General features: G+C 41.9%; 1 protein-coding gene across 1 annotated transcript in view; it reads right to left on the bottom strand.

Annotated features, from left to right (window-relative positions):
• The window catches only part of RABGAP1 (RAB GTPase activating protein 1), a 129,547-nt gene that overhangs the window by 79,063 nt on the left and 25,669 nt on the right, over nucleotides 1–24,815 (bottom strand). The window contains exons 7-13 of the mRNA XM_073639747.1: nucleotides 20,615–20,725; nucleotides 20,326–20,392; nucleotides 17,053–17,155; nucleotides 13,212–13,381; nucleotides 10,674–10,848; nucleotides 5,535–5,628; nucleotides 732–882 (exon numbers count right to left, since the gene is read on the bottom strand). Of these exons, the coding sequence (XP_073495848.1) occupies nucleotides 732–882; nucleotides 5,535–5,628; nucleotides 10,674–10,848; nucleotides 13,212–13,381; nucleotides 17,053–17,155; nucleotides 20,326–20,392; nucleotides 20,615–20,725 (871 nt within the window). The remainder of the gene's footprint in view (nucleotides 1–731; nucleotides 883–5,534; nucleotides 5,629–10,673; nucleotides 10,849–13,211; nucleotides 13,382–17,052; nucleotides 17,156–20,325; nucleotides 20,393–20,614; nucleotides 20,726–24,815) is intronic.

Genomic DNA, 24,815 nt, shown 5'->3' with positions numbered 1-24,815 from the left:
AACCCCGCCCACAGCCCGACGCGCGTCACTGGGTCACGCCTGGCTGCAGCTGGAACCTGACGTGACATCAGCAGATGCAGCTGGGGGTCACGTGATGCCTGGAGAGCAATCAGTGATCGCGCCGCTCACAGGGAAGAATCTGCATTCTTGGTCAGTTGGAGGAGGCGCTGGATTCAGATTCCCCCATAGCTATAACTCCCAAGTTCTACTTCAAGCTAGAAAACTTTTAGCACTACATTGGATAGAAAAATCCTCTCCAACGACAGAAGGATTGAAATGTAAACAAAATCATTTCTTACGTATGGAAAGGGGAACATATATTAAAAGAAAAGCCCTCAAAACATTTATAAAGCTATGGGAACAATGGTTAACTACTCTGGGGATTGCAAAAAAGTCATAGATAATTACATGTTAATTCTTAAATTCTCTGTATTTTAATGCAATACACAAGCATTCAGATGGTATTCATTTATATTTATATTCATATATGTAAATTGTAGTAAGCAAATGATAATACCCGCTAATATGAACCAGTTTGTATTTGGATGACTTATATGTTTTTTTATTTGTGTGTTTGTTTGATAATTTACTATTACATCAAAATTATAAGTTTCTGTTTTAGCTGGAAAACCCTAATAATATTGGAAAAATCACGCTTTAGAGTATTAGGTTGCCTTACAAACATCATATTTTAAGCGTTCGAGGATTACGTACAGGCGTCATGGACTTACCTTGGTGATGAGCAACCTGTACTTCTCCACCAGGTAATCATTGTTGTGACATCCGGCTAATAGCTGCCACACTTCTCCTCTTAATGCCTCCGGCACGCCGCTCCTCACCAGAGTAGAAAGCTGCTTCGGACGCACACTCAGATTCAAGTGCCTGAAAAGATTAAAGGGATATTACAACAAAACAAATAAGTTGGGACTGTTACATGGAAAAAAATGTCACCCACCTGCAGGCCCGTATTCATGAACTTTACTAAACCACACAACAGTGAGAGTGCAAAGATACGTAAAATATCCAGGAAAATTGCAAATATTTTTACCTACAGCCACCACTAGAGGGCGCTTAGGAGCTAACTGCAAACGGCCTCTGCATGCAGCTTAGTAATCACACAGCATGCAGTACAGGCCGGGGGAAGCGCTTTACACCCAAAATACACGAGGAGATTCACTTCAACCTCTGTGCATGCACGGTGGATCTGTGCATTGCTTGCCGCAAGTGACAGCTGTGTTACACAGCCGGAACCCAAGAGTTACTGAAGTGGCATTTACAAGGCTTGAAAATGACAGCCGTCAGTTTGTTACGACCGCCGCAATCTAGATTTATCTACTATTCATGTACTTTAACATTGTTAATAGATGAAAATAAACCATGAACTATTTTTGAAAGCTTCTTTTGCAGTATTTTTGTCTAGACCGGCCTAAAACGCTTGCACAATATTGCAATAAAAAAACAAAACACAAAACTAATATATATACATACACAGTACAGACCACCTTTTGCTTTGATGACTGCTTTGCACACTCTTGGCATTCTCTGGATGAGCTTCAAGAGGTAGTCACCGGAAATGGTCTTCACCTCACAGGTGTGCCCTGTCAGGTTTAATAAGTGGGATTTCTTGCCTTATAAATGGGGTTGGGATCATCAGTTGTGTTGTGCAGAAGTCTGGTGGATACACAGCTGATAGTCCTACTGAATAGACTGTTAGAATTTGTATTATGGCAAGAAAAAAGCAGCTAAGTAAAGAAAAACGTGTGGCCATCATTACTTTAAGAAATGAAGGTCAGTCAGTCTGAAAAATTGGGCAAACTTTGAAAGTGTCCCCAAGTGCAGTTGCAAAAACCATCAAGCGCTACAAAGAAACTGGCTCACATGAGGACCGCCCCAGGAAAGGAAGACCAAGAGTCACCTCTGCTTCTGAGGATAAGTTTATCCGAGTCACCAGCCTCAGAAATCGCAGGTTAACAGCAGCTCAGATTAGAGACCAGGTCAATGCCACACAGAGTTCTAGCAGCAGACACATCTCTACAACAACTGTTAAGAGGAGACTTTGTGCAGCAGGCCTTCATGGTAAAATAGCTGCTAGGAAACCACTGCTAAGGACAGGCGACAAGCAGAAGAGACTTGTTTGGACTAAAGAACACAAGGAATGGACATTAGACCAGTGGAAATCTGTGCTTTGGTCTGATGAGTCCAAATTTGAGATCTTTGGTTCCCACCACCGTGTCTTTGTGCGACGCAGAAAAGGTGAACGGATGGACTCTACATGCCTGGTTCTCACCGTGAAGCATGGAGGAGGAGGTGTGATGGTGTGGGGGTGCTTTGCTGGTGACACTGTTGGGGATTTATTCAAAATTGAAGGCATACTGAACCAGCATGGCTACCACAGCATCTTGCAGCGGCATGCTATTCCATCCGGTTTGCGTTTAGTTGGACTATCATTTATTTTTCAACAGGACAATGACCCCAAACACCTCCAGGCTGTGTAAGGGCTATTTGACCAAGAGGGAGAGTGATGGGGTGCTACGCCAGATGACCTGGCCTCGACAGTCACCAGACCTGAACCCAATCGAGATGGTTTGGGGTGAGCTGGACCGCAGAGTGAAGGCAAAAGGGCCAACAAGTGCTAAGCATCTCTGGGAACTCCTTCTAGATTGTTGGAAGACCATTTCCGGTGACTACCTCTTGAAGCTCATCAAGAGAATGCCAAGAGTGTGCAAAGCAGTCATCAAAGCAAAAGGTGGCTACTTTGAAGAACCTAGAATATAAGACATATTTTCAGTTGTTTCACACTTTTTTGTTAAGTATATAATTCCACATGTGTTAATTCATAGTTTTGATGCCTTCAGTGTGAATGTACAATTTTCAAAGTCATGAAAATACAGAAAAATCTTCAAATGAGAAGGTGTGTCCAAACTTGTGGTCTGTACTGTATATTATACACACACATATATTAGTTTATTTTTGTTTGTTTTTTTAAATTGCCTCCATTTTGTCACAAAACAAATAGCAAAAAGTAAATTCAGAAATGCAAGACTCAAAAAAAAAAAAAAAAAAAAAAAATCTGGAATTGTGTTTTTTTACCATTTTACTGAACTTTTTTTCAATACATTATATGATAAAACAAATGTCATTTAAAGCTACAACTCATCCCGCAAAAAGAAACAAGCCCTCGTACGGCTATGTTGACTCTAAAAAAAATCAAAAAGTAATGTCTCATCATGAAGGGCGAGAAAAAAAACAAAAAGCACACAAAAAAAAAAACGTAAGATGAGCTTGGTCCTCAAGGGTTTACAGAGAAGCCGTCACCGCCCCTGATGTCCGTAATTCCCGGATCTTTGCTTATGGCGGCCTTACTCGGCATGGTGCAGGCTGCTACATGACCGCCGATCGGTCTATACGCGGGCCGACAAACGTTCTACGAACGCAGAATAATTGTTAACACGATCGGCCTAGATTTCCAGGAGGAGTAAAAGAGGAATGCTAAAATGCTAATATTTATAAGACAAGCTATCCCAGAATTGTTATATAATGGGGAATACGATCATTACTAAGGCAGACATGTCAGGAGGACCGAGCTCCTCTACAATAGGGATTTCCAAACTGAGGATTTTCAGCTTTTGCAAAACTCCCGGTTATCATGTAATGCTGGGAGTTGCAGTGCCACAGCAGCGGAGCGTTGGGGGAAACACCTGTCACTATAGATTATGGCAGCTAATTAGAGGGACGGAAATCGCGCCCCCCGCACCACGTCTGAAGAAACATTTATGATGCCGCATTAGATTTCATGTATTGGAAGCAGACCCCGCTTTACTCCGTGTGCGTCCCTCCTTTCTTAGTCACACATCCTGCAGTCTGCACTGGCTGTTCCGGGCGCAGTTTTTTCCCTAATTATCACAGTTGTTCTTAGACATTTATCTTTTTTTTTCATAAAATTGTTTTCATTGTGTTTAAAGCAGACCTGTCATCGGGTCAGATGTGCCCAGTTTTTGCTCTTATTTTATTCCCACCGCCCCCCCTGAGTAATGCATTTTTTGTTCTCTTTAAATCCGCCATACGGCTCCAGAGATATGGGTCTTTTTATTCAGTGCTGATTTTTAGGGACTTTACTAAGAGGGCGGGGCTCAGAGTAATTATGTAAAGCAGCCTAAAGACACGCCCCAGAGGATCCGGTGAGCCACGCCCCCTGGTAAGGACCATAAAAGGTAGCCGTAAATAAAAGGCCCATATCTATGGAACCGTATAGCGGATTTAAAAAAAAAATTAATTAAAAAGTGAATTTTTGCTATGGAATCTGAGAACAGCATGATACCGGGACAGAGAGCCCGATTATAGCGATGTATCACTTACTGGGCTACTTGCTGTAGTTGGATAGAATCCCGGTTTTCTCTGCTGCAGATCTAGCAGTTCTCTGAGTGAAGAGCTCTGTATAACCCCGCCCACACCACTGATTGGCCGCTTCTTCTGTTCAATGTACACAAAAAGCTGCCACTCATTTGTGGGGTCGGGGTTTCACAGATTAGCAGGACTGCCTGGCACGTGGCACCTAGTCCTCTAGTGAACCTCCTGCTGATAAAACACTAACCGTATTAAACTACAGCAAGCTGCTGAGCAAGTGACATCCTTGGAATCAGGATCTCTGCCCCTACATTATGCTGCTTTCGGATTTAATCGCAAAAATCTGCTGACAGTTTCCCTTTAAAGTAACAAAACAAAACAAAAAAAGTTTTTTTTAAACAAAAACAAAAAAAATTAGAAAATTTTGAATCACTGTTCTTTTTTTCTTAACAACAACAACAACAAAAAAAGCAAAAATATATATCAAAATAAAAATTGACACAAATAAACACTGTAATGAGTAAAAAAAGAAAATTCAAAATACAAGAATTGTGTGGGTTTTTTTTTGGTCACCGCACGTTCATAAAAAAATTGCAATAAAACGTAAGCAAAATGTTGTTTCTGCCCAAAAAAAAAAAAAGCATCAATAAAAAATATAAAAAAAATTCCTTTGGCACCAACCACACATTGGCATCAATAGTCACAGTCCGGAGATACCGAGACATAATATCATTATCTAGCCTGAACCATAAGAAGTTCTTCTGAATTAAAGGGAGTCTGCCAGGATGATTTTAATAATGAAAAAATGTTACGGCTATATAGGTCGGGTTACAAAAAAAAAAAGATATCTGTTTTACAGTAATCCGATGTGCCAGCACTGAGAAATCCAAGCTTTGACTCCACATGCAAAGCATATTGATAAACACAGAGTGTACTGACACGCCCACAGTGCACTTCCAGACTCATTTGCATGTGGAGTAAGCGCTTGGATTTCTCAGCGCTGGCACATCGGATTACTATAAAACAGGTGACATTTTTTCTCTCTTTCCAGGGTCCATACAGCCAGACCGCAAGCTTCAATAGTAAAATCGTTGTGACTGGTTCCCTTTAAACTGTCATTTTCAGTATTACAATCAATACTAAAGACAAGTCTAAAAAATAACAGGCGAATCACATAAATGTTCTCTTACCATTTTGACAGGAGATCTCCCCAGGTTTCCAGGATTTTTTCCGCACATTCTTTGGATACATCTCCAGAACCGCTCAGAAGGGGTTCATCATTATCTAGGGGAAAAAGAATGTAGAAGTGTTCAGAAATTACTTAACAATAAAACCCAGGAACAGAGCCCCCACCCCGACAACACTATCTCAATTCCTATTTTTCCCCTCACTAAAATAATAACACTTAGGCTGTGTGCACACTGTGCGTTTTTGCGGCGTTGTTTCCATGCAGAATTGGCACAAAAACGCTAGGATTATGCCAGCAAAGTCAATGAGAATCCTAAAGTGCTGCGCACATGATCAGATTTTTCTTTTCAGGATTTGCTGTGCTTTTAAATCTGCAGCATGTCAATTCTTTGTGCGTTTTTGCCGCATTTTTCACCCATTGACTTCAATTGGGTCAGTCAAATATGCAGCAAAAATGCAGGTATAAAAATGTTTGCGGATTTTTTCTGCGTATTTGACTGACTAAACTGAAGTCAATGGGTGATAAACGCACAAACAATTGATTACCGGTCACAGGCGTCGGCTGATAGACTACTACTCCAATCAGCCTACATCTGCTGTCGCTGATAACAGCAAGAGCAGGCATCGCTGATGGTAGAAGTCATCAGCTGGCGCCTGTGCTCAAAGAAAGAAAAAAAAAGTTAAAATAAATAAATACATATTGAAATAAAAAAAATAAACACAGTTATACTCACCTATCACAAAATCCCTGAAGCCCTTGTCCCCTGTAAAAAATAAAAAACACCATATACTCACCTAACACCTAATCCCCAAAACCCATGTCACCTGTAAAAGAGAAAAAATAATAAACCACCATATCTCTCACCTATCCACTGTAATACACGTAATCCATAGTGTCCCACGACGATTGGATCATTTGTAGAGCAGTCACATCAGCAGATATGACTGTTCTATCCGGCCGCCGGCTACAAACTGACAGGAGTGTGATCGCTCCCGCAGTGTATAGCGCTGAGCTGCCATGAGAGAGGTCACAGGAGTTCATCAGCTGATGAGCTCCGGTGATCTCACTGCACCGGGTGAGAATGTTCTCAAGCAGCGGCAGTGACACAAGTAAGCTCACTGGGGTTCATCAGCTGATGAACTACTGTGACCTCTCTCACGGCAGCACAGCGCTATACACTGCGGGAGCGATCACACTCCTGTCAATGTGTAGCCTGCTGTCATGTGACTGTTCTATAATTGATCCAGATCCTCGTGGGCCACTATAGATTATTTCATCACTTTGGATAGGTGAGGGATATGGTTGCTTTTTATTTAGTTGTTTTTTTTTTTTTTTTTTTTTTACAGGAGACAATGATTTCTGGGATAAGGCGTTAGGTGAGTAACTGTTTTTTATATTTAAATAAAATGTGTAAAAGCCATGGACCTTTATTTCAAATAAAGGATTTTTTACATGCCGTGTCTTTATTTACAAACTTTTATTACTATGTGGTTAGTAATGGAGGCGTCTTATAGACGTCCTCCATTACTAACCTGGGCTTCATGGCAGCTGTAAATACAAGGCTGACATGAACCCCAACCCTATTACCCCACTGCCACCGCACCAGGGCAAATGGGAAGAGCCGAGGCTAAGCGCCAGATTTGGCACATCTTATTGATGCGCCATTTGTGTCAATTTTGGCACTTAGCTCAGGCTCTTCCTGACGCCCTGGTGCAGTTGCATAAGGGTAATGGGATTAGGTGTCGCTGACACCAAGCCCTGCGTTTAGAAATAAAGAGGTATCAGCCAAACACCCTCATTAATAAACCTGTAAGTAAAGACTTAAATAAACACACCGAGAATATAACACTTTATTTTAAATAAAACAGACACATTCTTTAATAATTTAAATTAACCCAATATACTCACCCCAGGTCCGACGGTATGCCAAGGGTTAAAGCGACGTCCCACGTTTCTTTTTTCAAATATCTTTATTTAGCTCCAAAAAGCATTCACTGCTGTACAAAAAAGCATAAAAAGGTGCATGCAAAAATGTACATTTTTCTGCAGTGTTTAATGCTGCCTACAAATTCCTAGAGAGGTCACCCGATCCCTGCGGCCAATCAGCACTGGCTTCACTCTCCTCTCCTACGGACGTAATTGGCTTCCGGAGGAAGTTAGAGCTGAAGCTGCTCTCTCTTCCTCCGGCTGTCTTGATTTTTCTGAAGAAGGGGGGCCAGCGCTGATTGTCCTCAGGCATCGTGTAACAATGTCATGCAATCTCCGGGAGAGACAGTACCAACAACACTGGAACGGAGCCGGCACCGGACAAAGATGCATGGTGCTTCATTGGGTTGTCTGGGAAAAGAAAATGAAGTCTCACAACAACGCCTCTCTTGACCATGGGCTGTGTCTGGTATTGCAACTTGGAAAAGTTAAAGGGGTATTCCCATCTCCAAGATCCTATCCCAATATGTGGTAGGTGTAATTACAATAATATTAGCAAATGCCTCCAATTAGAAATGTATAGTTTTTTGGAATTCTCTGTCTCTTTCCTCATGTGCAGGCATTGCAGGACCTTAGGTATTTATGGTTACGACCACTGATATAGTGACAGTTATTTTGCTAGTTGCTAGTGGTCGTAACCATGGATATTTAAGGTCCTGCAATGCCTGCAAATGAGGAAAAAAACAGCGAATCAGAAAAACTATACTACATCTCTAATTGGAGGTATTTGCTAATAGTATTATTATTACACCTACCACATATTGGGATAGGATCTTGGAGATGGGAATACCCCTTTAATTTAACACTTTGCATATTTTTATGGAAACTCTCACTGTTGCACTTTTTGCACAATAATTTATGAAGAGTACAAGTAAGTAGATAAAAGCTTTTGTATACGAAATCTGAGCTGCAATACCAGGTGCTGCCTGTAGATAAGTGTGTCACTGTTGTAAAAGAAAAAAAAAAAGAACTTTTATCTCATATCCTATAAATTCACAGTAACACAAAAGTGGAAAAAAACAACTTTTCCAATAGAACATTAATCTGTTCATGGCCTGAAGAGGAGATTTATCGTCAGTATGTGGGTGGGGGGGCACTTTTGAGGCCTGCTCAGCTGAAGCTACAATACACTTTTACTAGCTGCTAATAAAATGGAGAGCTTTGGGTGCAGAGAAGATTTTTATGCTGAATCAGCTCGTCCCGTCCATCTGAAAATCAGCAATTCACTGTTTAGCAGAAGATGCCAGGAGGATAAGGGACAGGCTTCCAGGATTGCCCCGTTACTTTTTATGCACCCGGATCATGAATCCAACAAGGAATATACTAAAAAAAAAAAGGAAAAATAGAAAGTAATTGTCCCTGCTGCCTGCAAACCAGGGCAATATTTCTGCATGACCTGGAGTAACCTAGTCAGCTCTTCTGTTGATTAGCTGGCCTGGAGCGAGGCCACATGTGCGCCACACCAGGACGGCTAATCAAAAGAAGAGGCGCCACTGCCATCAGGGGAGAGTAGGTGGCTGATGGACTGGACCCTGCGAGTGCATCCGTCCCAACTCCATTAATAAGGGCTATTGTGATGGGTACAGAGTTACCCGCTTTCATTTCTTTTCTATCAAAGCTGCACCTTTACAAGAAGGAGCTTCCTCCAGATTCAGCACAGGAAGGGCTTTGTTGTACAGATGCCAGATATAAAGATGAATCAGACTTCTCAGGAAAAGAAACAACTTCACTTTTCTACCAAATCTTTCCTGTTTCTTCATTCTGATTATGTAATCCCTGGATTATTCTACATCTCGCTATTTTGTAACTGTTGCTTTGCTTTATTATAAGAAAAAAGTCTTTGGAGGAACTAACATAATGATAACCCACCGTCCGTGTCTGTGTGACCCCCAACCACATGGTCACAGGCGTCCTGGTCAGCCTCTGCTCACATGTATTGTGGTGAGAGAGTCGGCTGGGGTAATTATTTATTGGGTATATGGGATCCCCATATAATGGGAGAACGGGGGTCTCCTGTGCTGCACTACAACAAGCAGCTGATACAGCGAGCGACTTTCTTTATTAACACTCGGCGGGTTCAGCTACTCACAAACTACAATGGGGGGGGGGGGTGCGGAGCAGAGTCCTCCTTTCTAAAGGGTCAACGGGGATATATAGTGACACGGGCACCGATCAAACATTTACGGAATATACTTTGGATATTTATAAATGTTTCAGATGCAAAAACCCCTTTGCAACAAGGTTGTGCAGAAGCATGGATCCGTATCTATACCATTCATGGGCAATCATGAATTAAAGGGGTTGTCCAGGACTAAAAATACTGATGGGACAGGTCATCAATAGCAACTCCCGGGTACTGCGCCTCCTCTCCCAATCAATACCCGGGAGCAGCCATTAAATGTATAGAGTCGTGCTGTTCTGGGTCCATACACTTTTTACATGGGGCTGCCGGTGGAGCAAGTAACAGCAGGAGGGGGTCTAATGTCACCGATCTGCTATTCATGACCTATCCTATGGAAAGGTCATCAATAGGTTAGTCCCGCACATCCCCTTTAACCCCTTAACTGCCTTGAGATTTTCCGTTTTTACGCTTTAGTTTCTTTCCTCCCCTTCTTCCATAGTCCCCTTAGGAGACTTGAAGCTGCAATTATCTGATCGCCTGTGCTACACATAGCAGGGCTTCTAGCAAAAATCACGATCTCCTATGAACGCCGGCCATGAGCCGACATTCACAATGACAGGTCTTCTGCAGACCCCCCTGCCCGCCATGATAACCCATTGGTGCCCCGCGATCTTGTGACGGGCGCCGATGGACAGGATTTGTGACCCGATTCCAGCTTGCGCGTGTTAAATCCTGCTGACAGTGATTGACAGCGGCATTTAACTTCTTAGCTATGGTTGGATTTCGGATCTCCCCCCCCCCCGGCGGCTGTTAAAGGTACTTGATGGTGATTAGATCAGTCATCAAGTGCGGGGAAAAATGCGGGCTCAGCGTCAGAGCCCGCATCAAAGTCAGGGACACGGCCGATGACATAAATATATATCAAAGGTCGCAAAGGGTTAAAGACAGTAACCCATGTTACTATAGGTCAGTTACACAAGCAGCGCTTTCAGGACATAGCATTAGGTTGGTAGATGGGACTGATGAGCTCACCTTCTTCCTCGTCATCCTCGGGCGGTGACGGGATGTTGGCTCCTTGCGGTCCGCACTGGGAGAGACGGATGGACGGACTTGCAGTGGTTTTCCTCCGCTCTCTTTCCGACTCGCTTTCTAAGCACATGACCTCGTAGAAGGTGTCACAGCTGCTCTTCCGCTCTTTCCTTTCGATCTGTAACAGAATGCGAGGCGCTTCAGATACAGAATTCATGACACCTGGGCAGATATCGGTTCTCTAGCAATCTATCTTGCTCTGTCATCTGTTTCCATATAGAGATTTGGATGAAAAAAAAAACCCGCAATTCTAAGTTAAAGGGGGTGTCTCAAGTCTCAAGTTCATAAATGTTAAAACTGAAAAGTGCCAGCAACTTTACAATTTACCCCTTATTATCTTCTCCGTTCTCGAGAACAGAGGGATTTGTAGTTTTATAGCGTGCAGCTCGCTGACTGGCCGGTTAGCTGCATCAGGAGCTTGCGGCACAAGAAAGCGCTATGCTTTATAGCTTGTTCACACCGCTCTTACGAGCTGTAGATCCCCTGCGCTTCTCCCATGCTGCAGGGCAAAGCTCGGAAGAGGGCCCAATGCAGACCAGGAGGGCGCCCACACCAGGGGTCTGAACTGTCACTCACCACCAGCAAAGAAGAAAGCTCCTGAAGACAACTTAAGAAAAACCCTTTAAGCACATAAATAATCTGCCTCCTTAGCTTTTGCACAGTCATACAGGTACGACGCCATCACACGACATATTCCTTCCACTATGGGCCGCTAGTATCAGGTCTGACATACCATGACATTTCACACAATTGCATCTGAGCCTGTGTAACCAATGAGGCAGGTACTGCAGCCCCTTCATTAGCGGGGGTCCGATTGGTTGGACGTCCCCTGAGGATACACCGATTGCCTATTATAAGAGGGGCCACACAGATTACATAAGAGCTGGTTAAATTAGTTGTCCAGGGCTTGTATAGCGATGATCAATCTTCAGTACAGGTCATAAGATCACATTGGTGGAGTCCCAACTCCAAGCACACCAACCAATTAGCTGTTTGCAGCTCCCGCAGCGGCTGACTGAATACAGAAAAGCACAGCGCCATATAATATGTAGTGGCCATTCTCAGGTACTGCAGATCAACTCCACTTCAATGGGAGCGGAGCTGGAGCACCTGAGTGTAACAGACTGAGTTTCTGTACTCAGAAACATTCCCCCCGCCTGGGTGGTATCTCAGGCTGGACTACACATGCGTAGCCGTGCCAGAAAGACGACACAAAAAAAAAGAAAAAGGATGGATAATGGGCATTTTAACAGTGTTTTAGCCATTTATTAGGCCATTTTTACTGGAGAGTCGCTTTAAGAGAATCAATGATGATGACATGCTGCAGAGTCCTAGAAATGATGTACGCGGGAGACGCAGTAATTGTATAATGAATGCATCATCAGCTAATCCCAGAATATAAATATCCCAGAAGTATTAAGCAAAGATGGGGTGCAGAGTGTACTTTAATGAGAAAAAAATGAACTTTTTAGAATTTACCAAATGGCTGCAATGAAACAAAAGAGTGAAAAATGTAAAGGGGTCTGAATACTCTCCGTACCCACTGTATGTGCCCTTACAGACACCTCTAGCAGCAAATTGTGATTATGCAGGTCTGATAAAAGCAGACTGCTCAGGAGCCGAGAGGGAAGGGGAATTAGGTGAGCAGCTTACTGCTGTATAGAAATCAATTGGTTGTAGAGAGATTACTGGGTTTTTAGGAGTTAACTCCTCAGCCTGGAACATAACTACTGCACACATTCAGCCAGGCTTTGGTGGTCGGTTTCTTTGGAATCAAACTTTACACTATGTAACAGAAAATCTCTCACTGAGGGAGGATGAAAGCAGATAAGTCAATTGCAAATTGGTTTATTTTCATGCTGACTTACTTAACTAAAGCAATTTAATAACATGACATTACCCCTTAAGTTAAAGCCTCATTCAGATGTTCAAGTATCACGGTCCGAGTGTGAACTGCAATATACGGATAGGACAGCCCAACAGGCATATATGAGTTTGAGTTAAAAGACATGGCAGCAAATCCATATCAGATCATGATACACGGACGTCTGCTTGAGAAAAATTGACCCAAAACTTGCATATACTTGGGCTTTTCTCACCATCCCCAGGTCCTGTGTTGCTTCTTCTGGTGTCTATTCTTGTCTGCAGCGCTGATGTCACGTTGATGGCGCTGAAGCCAATCAGTGAACTATGCAGCTCAGTGACAGCAGCAAGAACAGCTTAGAACCACTGAGCTCACTGATCGTCTGCAGTGTTGCTGACAAGAACGGACAAAAGGGAGCACAGGCGGAGACTCAGCGAAGGACCTGGAGAGGGTGAGTAACACACACACACACCCCGCTCCCCCTTTTTTTTTTTTCCTTTTTGCTTCTTTAACAAATTGCAGTCCGGGTACAGAGGTTCTCCAACAGCAGCACAGGACCGATTCATTAATAATCAGTGCGTTTACTTTTATTGCCCAAAGATCAGACGTTACCTTACCTGTTTTAGTTTGAGGAAGAAGTTTTCCGTAGAACTTCTTTTGCTGAACGGCCAGTAGAGACGCTCGCTGGCTGAGCAGACTCGCACCTTTGTTTCTAATAGGAAGCGCACCGGCTCCTGAACTTCTGTAATCACCAGGTCTACCGCCGCAGTAATAAAAAGGACCTTGTCTGGGGAAAAAAAACAGTAGTATTATGCTGTGTGTTTCAATTTGTCACCATTATCCACAATTCATGGTTTATATTCAGGACCTGTTATAGTAAAATGTTCTAGGTTATTCTCATAGATGGATAGAGCTTGTAAATACAAGCACTTTTGCAATTTAAGGCTTACTAAAATTTCCCTCCATTCTTGAGATATTAACATTTTTCTTTTGTTTACAGCTCATTGCCTAGGAGACCGACCACTGCTGCTGTCTAGCTTGTAAGCACAGCTCTAAAGCTGACCGAGGATTAGGAGTTAACGGTGTACTCCAGCAATCCTGGCCAGCTTTAAAGCAATGCTTACAAGCTCAATAAGCTCATAAGCGCTGCACATGTTCTGCTGTCTAGCAGCGGTGGTCGGTCTCCAAGGCAACGAGCTGTAAACAAAAGAAAAAAATTGTAAATATCTCAAGAACGGCTGAAGGATTTAATAAGCAGCAAATTGAAAAAGGGCTTGTTTTTACAAGCTCTATCTGACAATACTCACTTATGAAGATGGGTATAAACAATCAGGATATTTTTCCTGCATATTTTCTGAGTGGATTTTACTTTAGGGGCAAAGAACAATACAATGCAAGATAGGGGTTTTCAGTGCAGTAAACTCTTTTCCGCTGCAGCTTTACAAATCCATATCATACCTGTGTGAACAGAGTCTAGACAGCCGTGCCAATTTGGATTTTAATAGAATTAAAAATAAGTATGCCATCTTTTTATAAACTCCTTCACGCCGCGGCCAATTTCCGTTTTTTCCTCCCGAGACCCATAACTTTTTTTTATTTTTCTGTCCACATAGACCTATGATGGTTTGTTTTTTTGCGGGACGAGTTGTAGTTTTGATTATCATCATTCATTTTACGACATAATGAACTTTTTTTTTTTTTTATTGGGAATTGCTTTTCTGGTGTACATTAGGTGGTAAAAAAAATGACTTTGCAATATTATTCTGCACATCAGTGCGATTATTGTGATATCAAACATGTCCAGAAGTTTGCAAAAAAAAATAAAAAATTGGGGGGTTGTGTCACCATTTTCTGGGACCAGTAACATTTTTATTTTTTTAGTAGATTGAGCTGGGTGACAGCTTATTTTTTGTGGGACAAGACGTTTTTATTGATGCCATTTTGGGATAGATGTGACTTTTTGATCGCTTCTTACAGCATTTTTTGGGGAATTGTGACAAAAAAAAAAATGTAATTTTTGCCAATCTTGAATTTTTTCGTTTATGGGATTTAATGATCGGGCAAATTGTTTTTATATTTTGAGAGATCGGATTTTTTATTTGAATATGGCGATACCAAATGTGGATCTTTTTTTTTTCAATGGGAAAAAAGGGGGGTAATTTTAACTTAGGTTTTTTTGTTTTCTATTCAACTTTTTTTTTTTCTTTACTTTTCCCTGCTCCTGTAAGTCTCCTTAAGGGACTTGAAGATGCGACCGTATGATCGCTTGTGCTATATCTAGCAGTGCAACAGCTTTGCTGTATATAGCAGAAATCACAGTCTCCTTTGAAGCCCAGCCATAGGCAGGATATCAAAGGAGCTCCGTAATGACATGGCAACCAATCGTCACGGGTAGAGAGAATGACACGCACGCATGTCCGAGCGTTTTAAGTGCCGCTGTCAGATTGACAGTGGCATTTAACAGATTGACAAGCGTGGGTGAAGCACCGCTCCACCCGCGATTGTTAAGAGGCAGGTCCTGGCTGTAACACACAGCCATCACCTGCCGAGTATGGGGCTCGTCGCTCCATACACCTGCTTCCGACTTGAAGACATGAAGAGGTTAATGTTACATATTCAAAACTGTTTATTAGAGAAGCATAGTGTCCCTTATGTTTATTCTAGATTTATATGGAGTTTATACATTTGCAGATGCAATAAAAGGATTCTGGGACATAAAGGACTTATTCTTATGACGGGGCTCGACCTGTAGGATCTTGGTTACACCAGCAGATCTATGTGCTAACGCAGCTCGCCTCATTCAAGAGACTCTAGATGCTAATTTAATTTGACTTTTTATTGTTGTTTTCCATCTTTATTATATACCATTAGATCCTTGGAAATTACAGATGATGATGAGGCGGATCCTTCGGTCTCTGCAGGGTCCAGCATTGCCTAATTATCTGGGAATCCCTGCTGATAACACTAGTGGGTCACCACTGGGATGTCGAACAGAAGCCATACCCTTTGATGCATAACACAGTGCAACAGGAGACGGGCGCATGCAATAGGAAACATTTAACTGCAAAGATCAACATTAATCGCCAATTGCTACTATTAACCTCTTAAGTGCCACTGTCAATCAATGACTGCAGCATTTAAGTGGAGCACTCCATCCCAGCTATTCAGGCACCCATCAGCCACCCTCCTGCGACGTTATTGTGGGGAGCAGATGGGCTGCCATGACATCCAGCTGGGGACCTCGTACCCGCCTCGTTAATTCTCCTGCGACATCCAGCCATAGGAGACAGTGATCTATACTACATACAGCAATGGTGGAGTACCGCAAACAAAAGGTACAACAAAAAAAGAAAAGAAAAAATGAAAAACAAATCACCTCCTAATAGAAATGTAAAAATAAAAATGCAAAATACGGAATTGCTGTGTCGGTAAAATTCCAATCTATCAAAACATGATATTGAAAACCTGTAAAAAAAAAAAAAAAAAAAAAAAAAGAATGCAATAAATATTGATCAAAACACACAATGTGACCCAAAATGGTATAAATAAAAAAAAACGTCAATTCAGCACACAGAAAGCCCTCCTGCAAAAATAAAATGGATCTATGGGTCTCGGAAAATGGAAACATACAACTATTTTTTTTTCCTACAAAATTAAGAATTTTTTTAAAGCAACTAAAATAGTAAAATAAAACTATACAAGTTTGCTTTCCCTGTAATCATACCGGCATGGGGGGGGGGGGGATCATGAGAAAAAGCAACAAAACAATGGTGGAGTTACATTTATTTTCCCTAACATTTAACCGCACTTTAATATTTTTCAGTGAAATGAATGGAGTCATTCAAAATTTCATCTTGTTCTGCAAAAACACAAGTCCCCGTACGTCTTTATTGGTGGAAAAAGAAGAAAAAAAGAGGAAAAAATGAGAAAGCGAAAATGATAATTTGCTGCGTCCATAAGCGGTTAATGATTAGGTTTATACAGTGATGACATACTGAACTCTAAACATTTGGAAAATATTAAAAGGGATGTTATCATAAAATATGCACGGATATGCAAACGAGGATGAAGAGCTAATCTTAGATCTGATGCCTCTGTCACTCCAGCTCTATTCCTCACCCAGCGCCACCTCCTCCAACTTGATTGACAGCCTGTATTCTGGGATATCAGGCACAGGAGCCGTCAGTCAAGCAGGAGGAGGCGGCGCTGGGCGGGGAATAGAGCTGGAGTGACAGAGGCTTCAGATCTACAAATAGCTCTTCACTCATTTACATATCAATTCAAACACGGATTTCTCAGTAATGGAGGAACGGACTGGTCATGTAAAGGTATCGCTGGGCTTGTCTATGAAAGACCTACATGCGCTACATATAGTTTGGGGGGGGGGGGTGAAATCATGCTGACAGATCCTCTTTAGTTCTCCTAGCACTTATTTCCGTTATTACATTAGTGTAGTACCTTTTGGAGTCTCTTCGTTTACAGCCTGAAAATGTGGGGATTTTGTATTCCAGCTTCCAGTAATGATATAGGACTTTCCATCTGAGCTTTTACCCATGGATTCCTAAAAAATATACACATAGCAAGTTACCAGCTATACAGTAACGTCACCACAACATGACCAAAGAAAATGGTTTGTTCTTTATGGCTCTGTACTCATCTTACTTTTTTGTACGCTCCTACAACAATGTCTGTTAAGTAAAATAAAAACAAATTATACAGTACAGACCAAAAGTTTAGACACACATGTGGAATTATATACTTAACAAGAAAGTGTGAAACAACTGAAAATATGTCTTATATTCTAGGTTCTTCAAAGTAGCCACCTTTTGCTTTGATGACTGCTTTGCACACTCTTGGCATTATCTTGATGAGCTTCAAGAGGTAGTCACCAGAAATGGTCTTCCAACAATCTTGAAGGAGTTCCCAGAGATGCTTAGCACTTGTTGGCCCTTTTGCCTTCACTCTGCGGTCCAGCTCACCCCAAACCATCTCGATTGGGTTCAGGTCTGGTGACTGCGGAGGCCAGGTCATCTGGCGTAGCACCCCATCACTCTCCTTCTTGGTCAAATAGCCCTTACACAGCCTGGAGGTGTTTGGGGTCATTGTCCTGTTGAAAAATAAATGATGGTCCAACTAAACGCAAACCGGATGGAATAGCATGCCGCTGCAAGATGCTGTGGTAGCCATGCTGGTTCAGTATGCCTTCAATTTTGAATAAATCCCCAACAGTGTCACCAGCAGAGCACCCCCACACCATCACACGTCCTCCTCCATGCTTCATGGTGGGAACCAGGCATGTAGAGTCCATCCGTTCACCTTTTGTGCGTCGCACAAAGACACAGTGGTTGGAACCAAAGATCTCAAATTTGGACTCATCAGACCAAAGCACAGATTTCCACTGGTCTAATGTCCATTCCTTGTGTTCTTTAGCCCAAACAAGTCTCTTCTGCTTGTTGCCTGTCCTTAGCAGTGGTTTCCTAGCAGCTATTTTACCATGAAGGCCTGCTGCACAAAATCTCCTCTTAACAGTTGTTGCAGAGATGTGTCTGCTGCTAGAACTCTGTGTGGCATTGACCTGGTCTCTAATCTGAGCTGCTGTTAACCTGCGATTTCTGAGGCAGGTGACTCGGATAAACTTATCCTCAGAAGCAGAGGTGACTCTTGGTCTTCCTTTCCTGGGGCGGTCCTCATGTGAGCCAGTTTCTTTGTAGCGCTTGATGGTTTTTGCAACTGCACTTGGGGACACATTCAAAGTTTGCCCAATTTTTCGGACTGACTGACCTTCATTTCTTAAAGTAATGATGGCCACTCGTTTTTCTTTACTTAGCTGCTTTTTTCTTGCCATAATACAAATTTTAACAGTCTATTCAGTAGGACTATCAGCTGTGTATCCACCAGACTTCTGCACAACACAACTGATGGTCCCAACCCCATTTATAAGGCAAGAAATCCCACTTATTAAACCTGACAGGGCACACCTGTGAAGTGAAAACCATTTCCGGTGACTACCTCTTGAAGCTCATCAAGAGAATGCCAATTGTGTGCAAAGCAGTCATCAAAGCAAAAGGTGGCTACTTTGAAGAACCTAGAATATAAGACATATTTTCAGTTGTTTCACACTTTTTTGTTAAGTATATAATTCCACATGTATTAATTCATAGTTTTGATGCCTTCAGTGTGAATGTACAATTCTCATAGTCATGAAAATACAGAAAGTTTCCATACATTTCATTATTATTTGGTCCCATTGCCCTTAAACTGAATGACTTGGGTGAAACGTTTGGGATCTCCTTCCACAAGCTTCTCACAATAGTTGGTCGGAATTTGGGCCCATTCCTCCTGACAAAACTGGTGTAACTGATCCAGGTTTGTAGGTCGTCTTGCTCGCAGCCTTTTCAGCTTTGCCCATAAATTTTCAATAGGATTGAGATCAGGGCTTTGTGATGGCCACTCCAAAACATTGACTTTGTTATCCTTCAACCACTTTGTTACCGTTTTGGCAGTATGCTTTGGGTCATTGTCCATTTGGAAGACCCATTTCCGCTCAAGCTTTAACTTCCTGGCTGATTGTCTTGAGATGTTGCTTCAGTATTGCCACATAATCTTCTTTTCTCATGATGCCATCTATTTTGTGAAGTGCACCAGTCTCTCCTGCAGAAAAACAACCCCACAACATGATGCTGCCACCCCCGTGTTTCACAGTTGGGATGGTGTTCTTAGGCTTCCAAGCTTCTCCTTTTTTACTCCAAACGGAACGATGGTCATTAAGCCCAAAAAGTTACATCTTAGTTTCATCAGACCACAGAACATGTCTCCAAAAATTAAGGTCTTTGTTCCTGTGTACATTGGTAAACATTAATCTGGCTTTTTTTATGTTTCTTTTGGAGTAATGGCTTCTTCCTGGCAGAGTGGCCTTTCAGCCCATGTTGAAACAGTACTCGTTTCACTGTGGTTATTGACACAATCTTACCAGCTTCTGCCATCATCTTCCCAGGGTCTTTTGCTTTTGTCCTTGGGTTGATATGCACATATTGGACCAAAGCACATTCATCTCTGGGACACAGAACCCCTCTCCTTTCTGAGCGGTATGATGGCTGGACATTCCCATCTTGTTTGTATTTGCGTATAATTGTTTGTACAGTTGAATGAGGCACCTTCAGGTATCTTCAAATTGTACCCAAAGATGAGCCAGACTTGTGCAAGTCCACAATTCTCTTCCTAATATCTTGGCTGATTTCTTTAGATTTTCACATGATGCTACACAAAGAAGCAGTGTGTTTCAGGTGTGCATTAAAATACATCCATGGGTGTGACCCCAATTAACTCAGATGTTGCCATAAAACCTACCAGAAGCTTCCAAACACATAACATCATCATATGGGCAGTGCAGAAGTGTTTAAAGGCATAGTAATCTTAGTGTATGTAAACTTTTAATAAAGTAATAAAAATGCCTTAAAACATTCTCTCTCTTTCATTATTCTGGAATTTGGCAAATATTAAACATTATGGTAATCCTAATTGACCTAAAACGGGAAAAGTTTATTCTGATTTCATGTCAGATATTGAGAAAAACATGCAGATGTGTCTTTATATATAGTGTATGGAAACTTCTGGTTTCGACCATTTTCCTTAAGTTGGTCGCCCTCTCAGGAACTTCCTCTAAGAGTCAGAACAAACCACAGTCTGGTGGATTTAACCCTTCAATGTATTACTGGTTAACCATTCACTTACCAATTCTAACAAGTGCATGTCGCTATTCCGTACATCTCTGCCAGGACTGAGGAGGAGTCCAAAACACCTAGAGGAAAAGCATACGAAAACCAGAAAATGTCAGGGAAGAGACAAATCAGGGGCCCGGCATCCTGCAGAGCTGCAGCTGTTGTAAAACTACAACTTCCAGCATTCCTTAGTAGTCACAGGCTGGCATGCAATACACAAGGCAAGTTGGGATTTATGGTTTAAAGCAATGTATTCATAAATATCAACTAGCTTGCAGGATATAAATAATAAAAAAAATCACCTCTCGATTGTTAGTTCTTTGTTGGATGTCTGCTGGACATAAATAACAATCTTCTTGTCAACTCCCTGACGTAATCTGAAGCACTGCTTGTCCTTATCTTTAGAAACCGCGCTATGGAAAAAAATAAAAATGCATAAAACGTACAATAATGCAGACAAGAAACAAAAGAAAGAAGAAATAATAGATTTTTCCTTAAATGAACTGTACTTTTTACAATTAACCCCTTAAGGATGGAGCAAACTATGTACTTAATGACCAGGCCAAATTTTACAATTCTGACCACTGTCACTTAATTTTGCAATTTTCAAAGTTTGAATTTTTATGCCCTTAAATCAGAGAGATATGTCACACAAAATGGTTAATAAATAACATTTCCCACATGTCTACTTCACATCAGTACAATTTTGGAACCAAAATTATTTTTTGTTAGGAAGTTATAAGGTTAAAAGTTGACCAGCGATTTCTCATTTTTTCAACAAAAATTACAAAACCTTTTTTTTTTTTAGGGACCACATCACATTTGAAGTGACTTTTAGGCTGAGTTCACACGATGCGTTTTTCATGCGTTTCCGCGGCGTTTTTGCAGTTGCGTAAACGCCGCGGAAACGCATGAAAAACGCATGGTAGAAGGGCAGCAATGTTCCCCAATGGAAATCCGCATGTGCTGTGCCCATGATGCGGATTTTTCCGCAGCATAAACGCTGCGGTCAAAAATCCGCAGCATGTCAATTAATTTTGCGGAAACGCTGCTCTTTTGCCGCCATTGACTTGCATTAGACCGCATGGAATCCGCATCACTGTATATGTTGATGCGCTTTTCATGCGGTCTAATGTGCGGATGGTACCCGGGTGTGGAGGAGAGAACTCTCATCCAGACCCAGGTACCATTAAAAAAAAAAAGAATAAAATAAAAAATATATATATTCTCACCTTCTGACGGCCCGCGCTGCGTCCTGCCGGCTTCCCGGGCACTTCGCGGTTGAATGAAGGACCTTCGCTGACGTCAGAGTCATGTGACGGGTCACGTGACGCTGACGTCGGAAGGTCCTAAAGTCTTCACTGCCGGCAGCCGGGACCGATGAAGCAGGACACCGGGGGCCATCAGAGGGTAAAGTATAGATTTATTTTTTATTTTTTGACATCACACACTATATAAATCCATGCCGGTTGCATGGATTTATATAGTGTGAAGTTGACAAGCACTTTCCAAGTGATGCTAAAATCGCTTATGAAGCGCTTGTCAACCCGCATGCGGAAATGAAAGTGAAGACCGCTTCATTTCCGCATGTCCCTGGCAGGAAACCGCATGTACAATCCGCATGCGTTTTTTCCTGCCAGAGAGATGCAGAAACGCTCAGGAAAAAATCCTGAGCATTTCTGCATCGTGTGCACATACCCTTAGGGAGGGGCCTTTATGACAGAAAATACCCAAAAGTGACACCATTCTAAAAACTGCACCCCTCAAGGTGCTCAAAACCACATTCAAGAAGTTTATTAACCCTTCAGGTGCTTCACAGGAGCTGAAGCAACGTGGAAGGAAAAAAATGAACATTTAACTTTTTGGCATAAAATATTTACTTCAGACCCAATTTTTTTATTTTTACAAGGGTAAAATGGACCCCAAACTTTGTTGTGCAATTTCTCCTGAGTAAGCCGATACCCCATATATGGGGGAAAACCACTGTATGGGCACACGGCGGGGTTCAGAAGGGAAGGAGCGCCTTTTGACTTTTTGAATGTAAAATTTGCTTGAATAATTAGCGGATGCCATGTTGTGTTTGGGGAGCCCCTGATGTGCCTAAACAGTGGAAACCCCAAACAAGTGACACCATTTTGGAAAATAGACCCCTTAGGAAACTTATCTAGATGTGTGGTGAGCACCATGAACAGTCAGGTTCTTCACAGAAGTTTATAACGTAGGGTCGTGAAATTAAGAAATCAATTTTTTTTCCACAAAAAATGTACTTTTAGCCCCTATTTTTTATTTTCACAAGGGTAAGAGGAGAAAATGGACCCCAAAATTTGTTCTGCAATTGCTCCAGAGTACGGGCATACCCCATATGTTGGGGAAAAATTTTGTTTGGGTGCACAGCAGGGCTTGGAAAGGAAGGAGTGACATTTGGAACGCAGACTTTGATGGAATGGTCTGCGGGTGTCATGTCGTGTTTGGAGAGCCTCTGATGTGCCTAAACAGTGGAAACCCCCCACCCAAGTGACCCCATTGTGGAAACTACACCCCTCAAGGATGTTATATAGTGAGAATATTGAACCCAGAGATACTACACAGAATTTGATAACATTAGGTCGTCATACTGAAAATTTTCATTTTTTTTTCACGAAAATGTAGTTTTAGCCCCAAATTTGTAATTTTTGCAATGGATAATAGAAGAAAACGGACCCCATAATTTGTTATGCTATTTCTCCTGAACGCGATGATGCCTCATATGTCATCAGAAATTACTGTTAGGCCACACACCAGGGCTGAGAAGGAAAGAGCACTATTTGGCTTTTGGAGCATAGATTTTGGTAGAATAGTTTGTGGTCGACATTTGTGGAGCCCCTAAGGTGCCAGAACAGCAGAAAACCCCCAAAAGTGACCCCATTGTAGAAATTACACCTCTCAATGAATTAATCTACTGCTGCAGTAACTATTATGTAACATCCACGCCAAGATTTATTCTGGAGAATTCCAAGTTTAGTGTCCATACATTGTGCCCCCATAAAGTGTAGTGTCCCCGTACATTTTTCCTGGTGACACAAATTAAGTGCTCTCCCCACTACAATAAAGCCAAACATGTGGCCGCTTACTGCAGTTTAGGCACAGTGGGGCTCAGAAGTGGGCATTTGGATTTGGGAGCGCAGAATTCACTGAATTTCATTTTAGGGGGCAGGAGCTGTCGCTTTTCCAGAGTCCTTGCTCTACCAGTAACGTGGACCCCCTATAGTTCCAGTAACAGATGACGGACCTGAGAAGGGGGCTGGTTTTGTGTGGGATAAATTAGGGGTTTTATTGGTAACATTTTAGGGTACATAATTTTTGATTGCTTCCAGAATAAGACTGGATCACCAGTCTACGCGGAGCACTTACGACGGGGTATCCGTGTAAATCCCACAAAAACGCGATTCAGACTTAACCCCCAATGGAACCACCCACCACAAAGAGGCAGATGGAGACACTTTGGAGTCTGTTTGATGTCTGCTCCAGTGGTCTCCATCTTTTTAGGCGCACACAGATCTGTGGTCGTCCACACTTGTGCGCTAAAACAAAGCCTAAAATGATGGTACGCCACCGGAACAGAGACCAGTCCAAAGGGTCCATCGGCCTCATAAGCGAGTGGCTCCATCTGAGTTTTTTGTCTGAATTGCGGTTTTGGTGAATTTACACGGAAACCCCAACGTAAGTGCTCAGCGGAGAGCGCAGGATAAATGTGAGCCGAGCCTTATTCCGATTTTCTTGGAGGCAGAATGAAGAAATAGACAGCAGTACCAAAATAGTTCTTATTGATATTTTTTTTGCGGTTCACTGTGCGGTATAACTGATAAGGCGGATTTATTCTTCGGGTCTGTGCGATTACAGCGATACCAGATTTATGGTTTTTTTTTAGGTTTTGCTGCTATCACACAGTAAAAATGCATTTTTTTTTAATAAAAAGTAGTTATTTTCGTCGCCATATTCTGAGCTGTAACTTTTTTTATTTTTTGGCGAACAGATCTGTATGATGGCTTATTTTTTGCGAGACGAGTTGCAGATTTTTTTGGTACCATTTTGGGGCACATAGTAATTTTTGATCGCTGTTTATTCAGATTTTTCAGACACAGAATGAACAAAAACCAGTAATTCAGTTATTGTCTTTATTTTTTGCGCCGCTCATCGTGCAGTAAAAGTGATAAGACCAATTTGTCCGTCGGGTCGGTACGTTTACAGCGATACCAGATTTATATATTTTTTTTTTATACTTTGCTATTTCTACAGACTAAAAACAGGATTTTACAAAAAAGAATTTGATTTTGCATCTTCACATTCTGAGAGCTATAACTTTATTTTTTTTTGCCGAATGAGCCATATTATGGCTTGTTTTTTTGCGGAAAGGTGTGGGGTTTTTATTTATACAATTTTTTTTTACGTGCGACTTTTTGGTCGTTTTTTATTCACTTTGTGAGTCAGTATGGTGAAAAAGCATCATTTTTGGTGTTTTTTTTA

Source organism: Phyllobates terribilis, unplaced genomic scaffold (assembly GCF_046119375.1).
Source record: "Phyllobates terribilis strain yellow unplaced genomic scaffold, ASM4611937v1 Scaffold_7__3_contigs__length_470593459, whole genome shotgun sequence".
Classification (NCBI taxonomy): domain Eukaryota; kingdom Metazoa; phylum Chordata; class Amphibia; order Anura; family Dendrobatidae; genus Phyllobates; species Phyllobates terribilis.
Note: the sequence above shows the minus strand (reverse complement) of the source record. Positions and strands in the feature narration are given on the sequence as shown.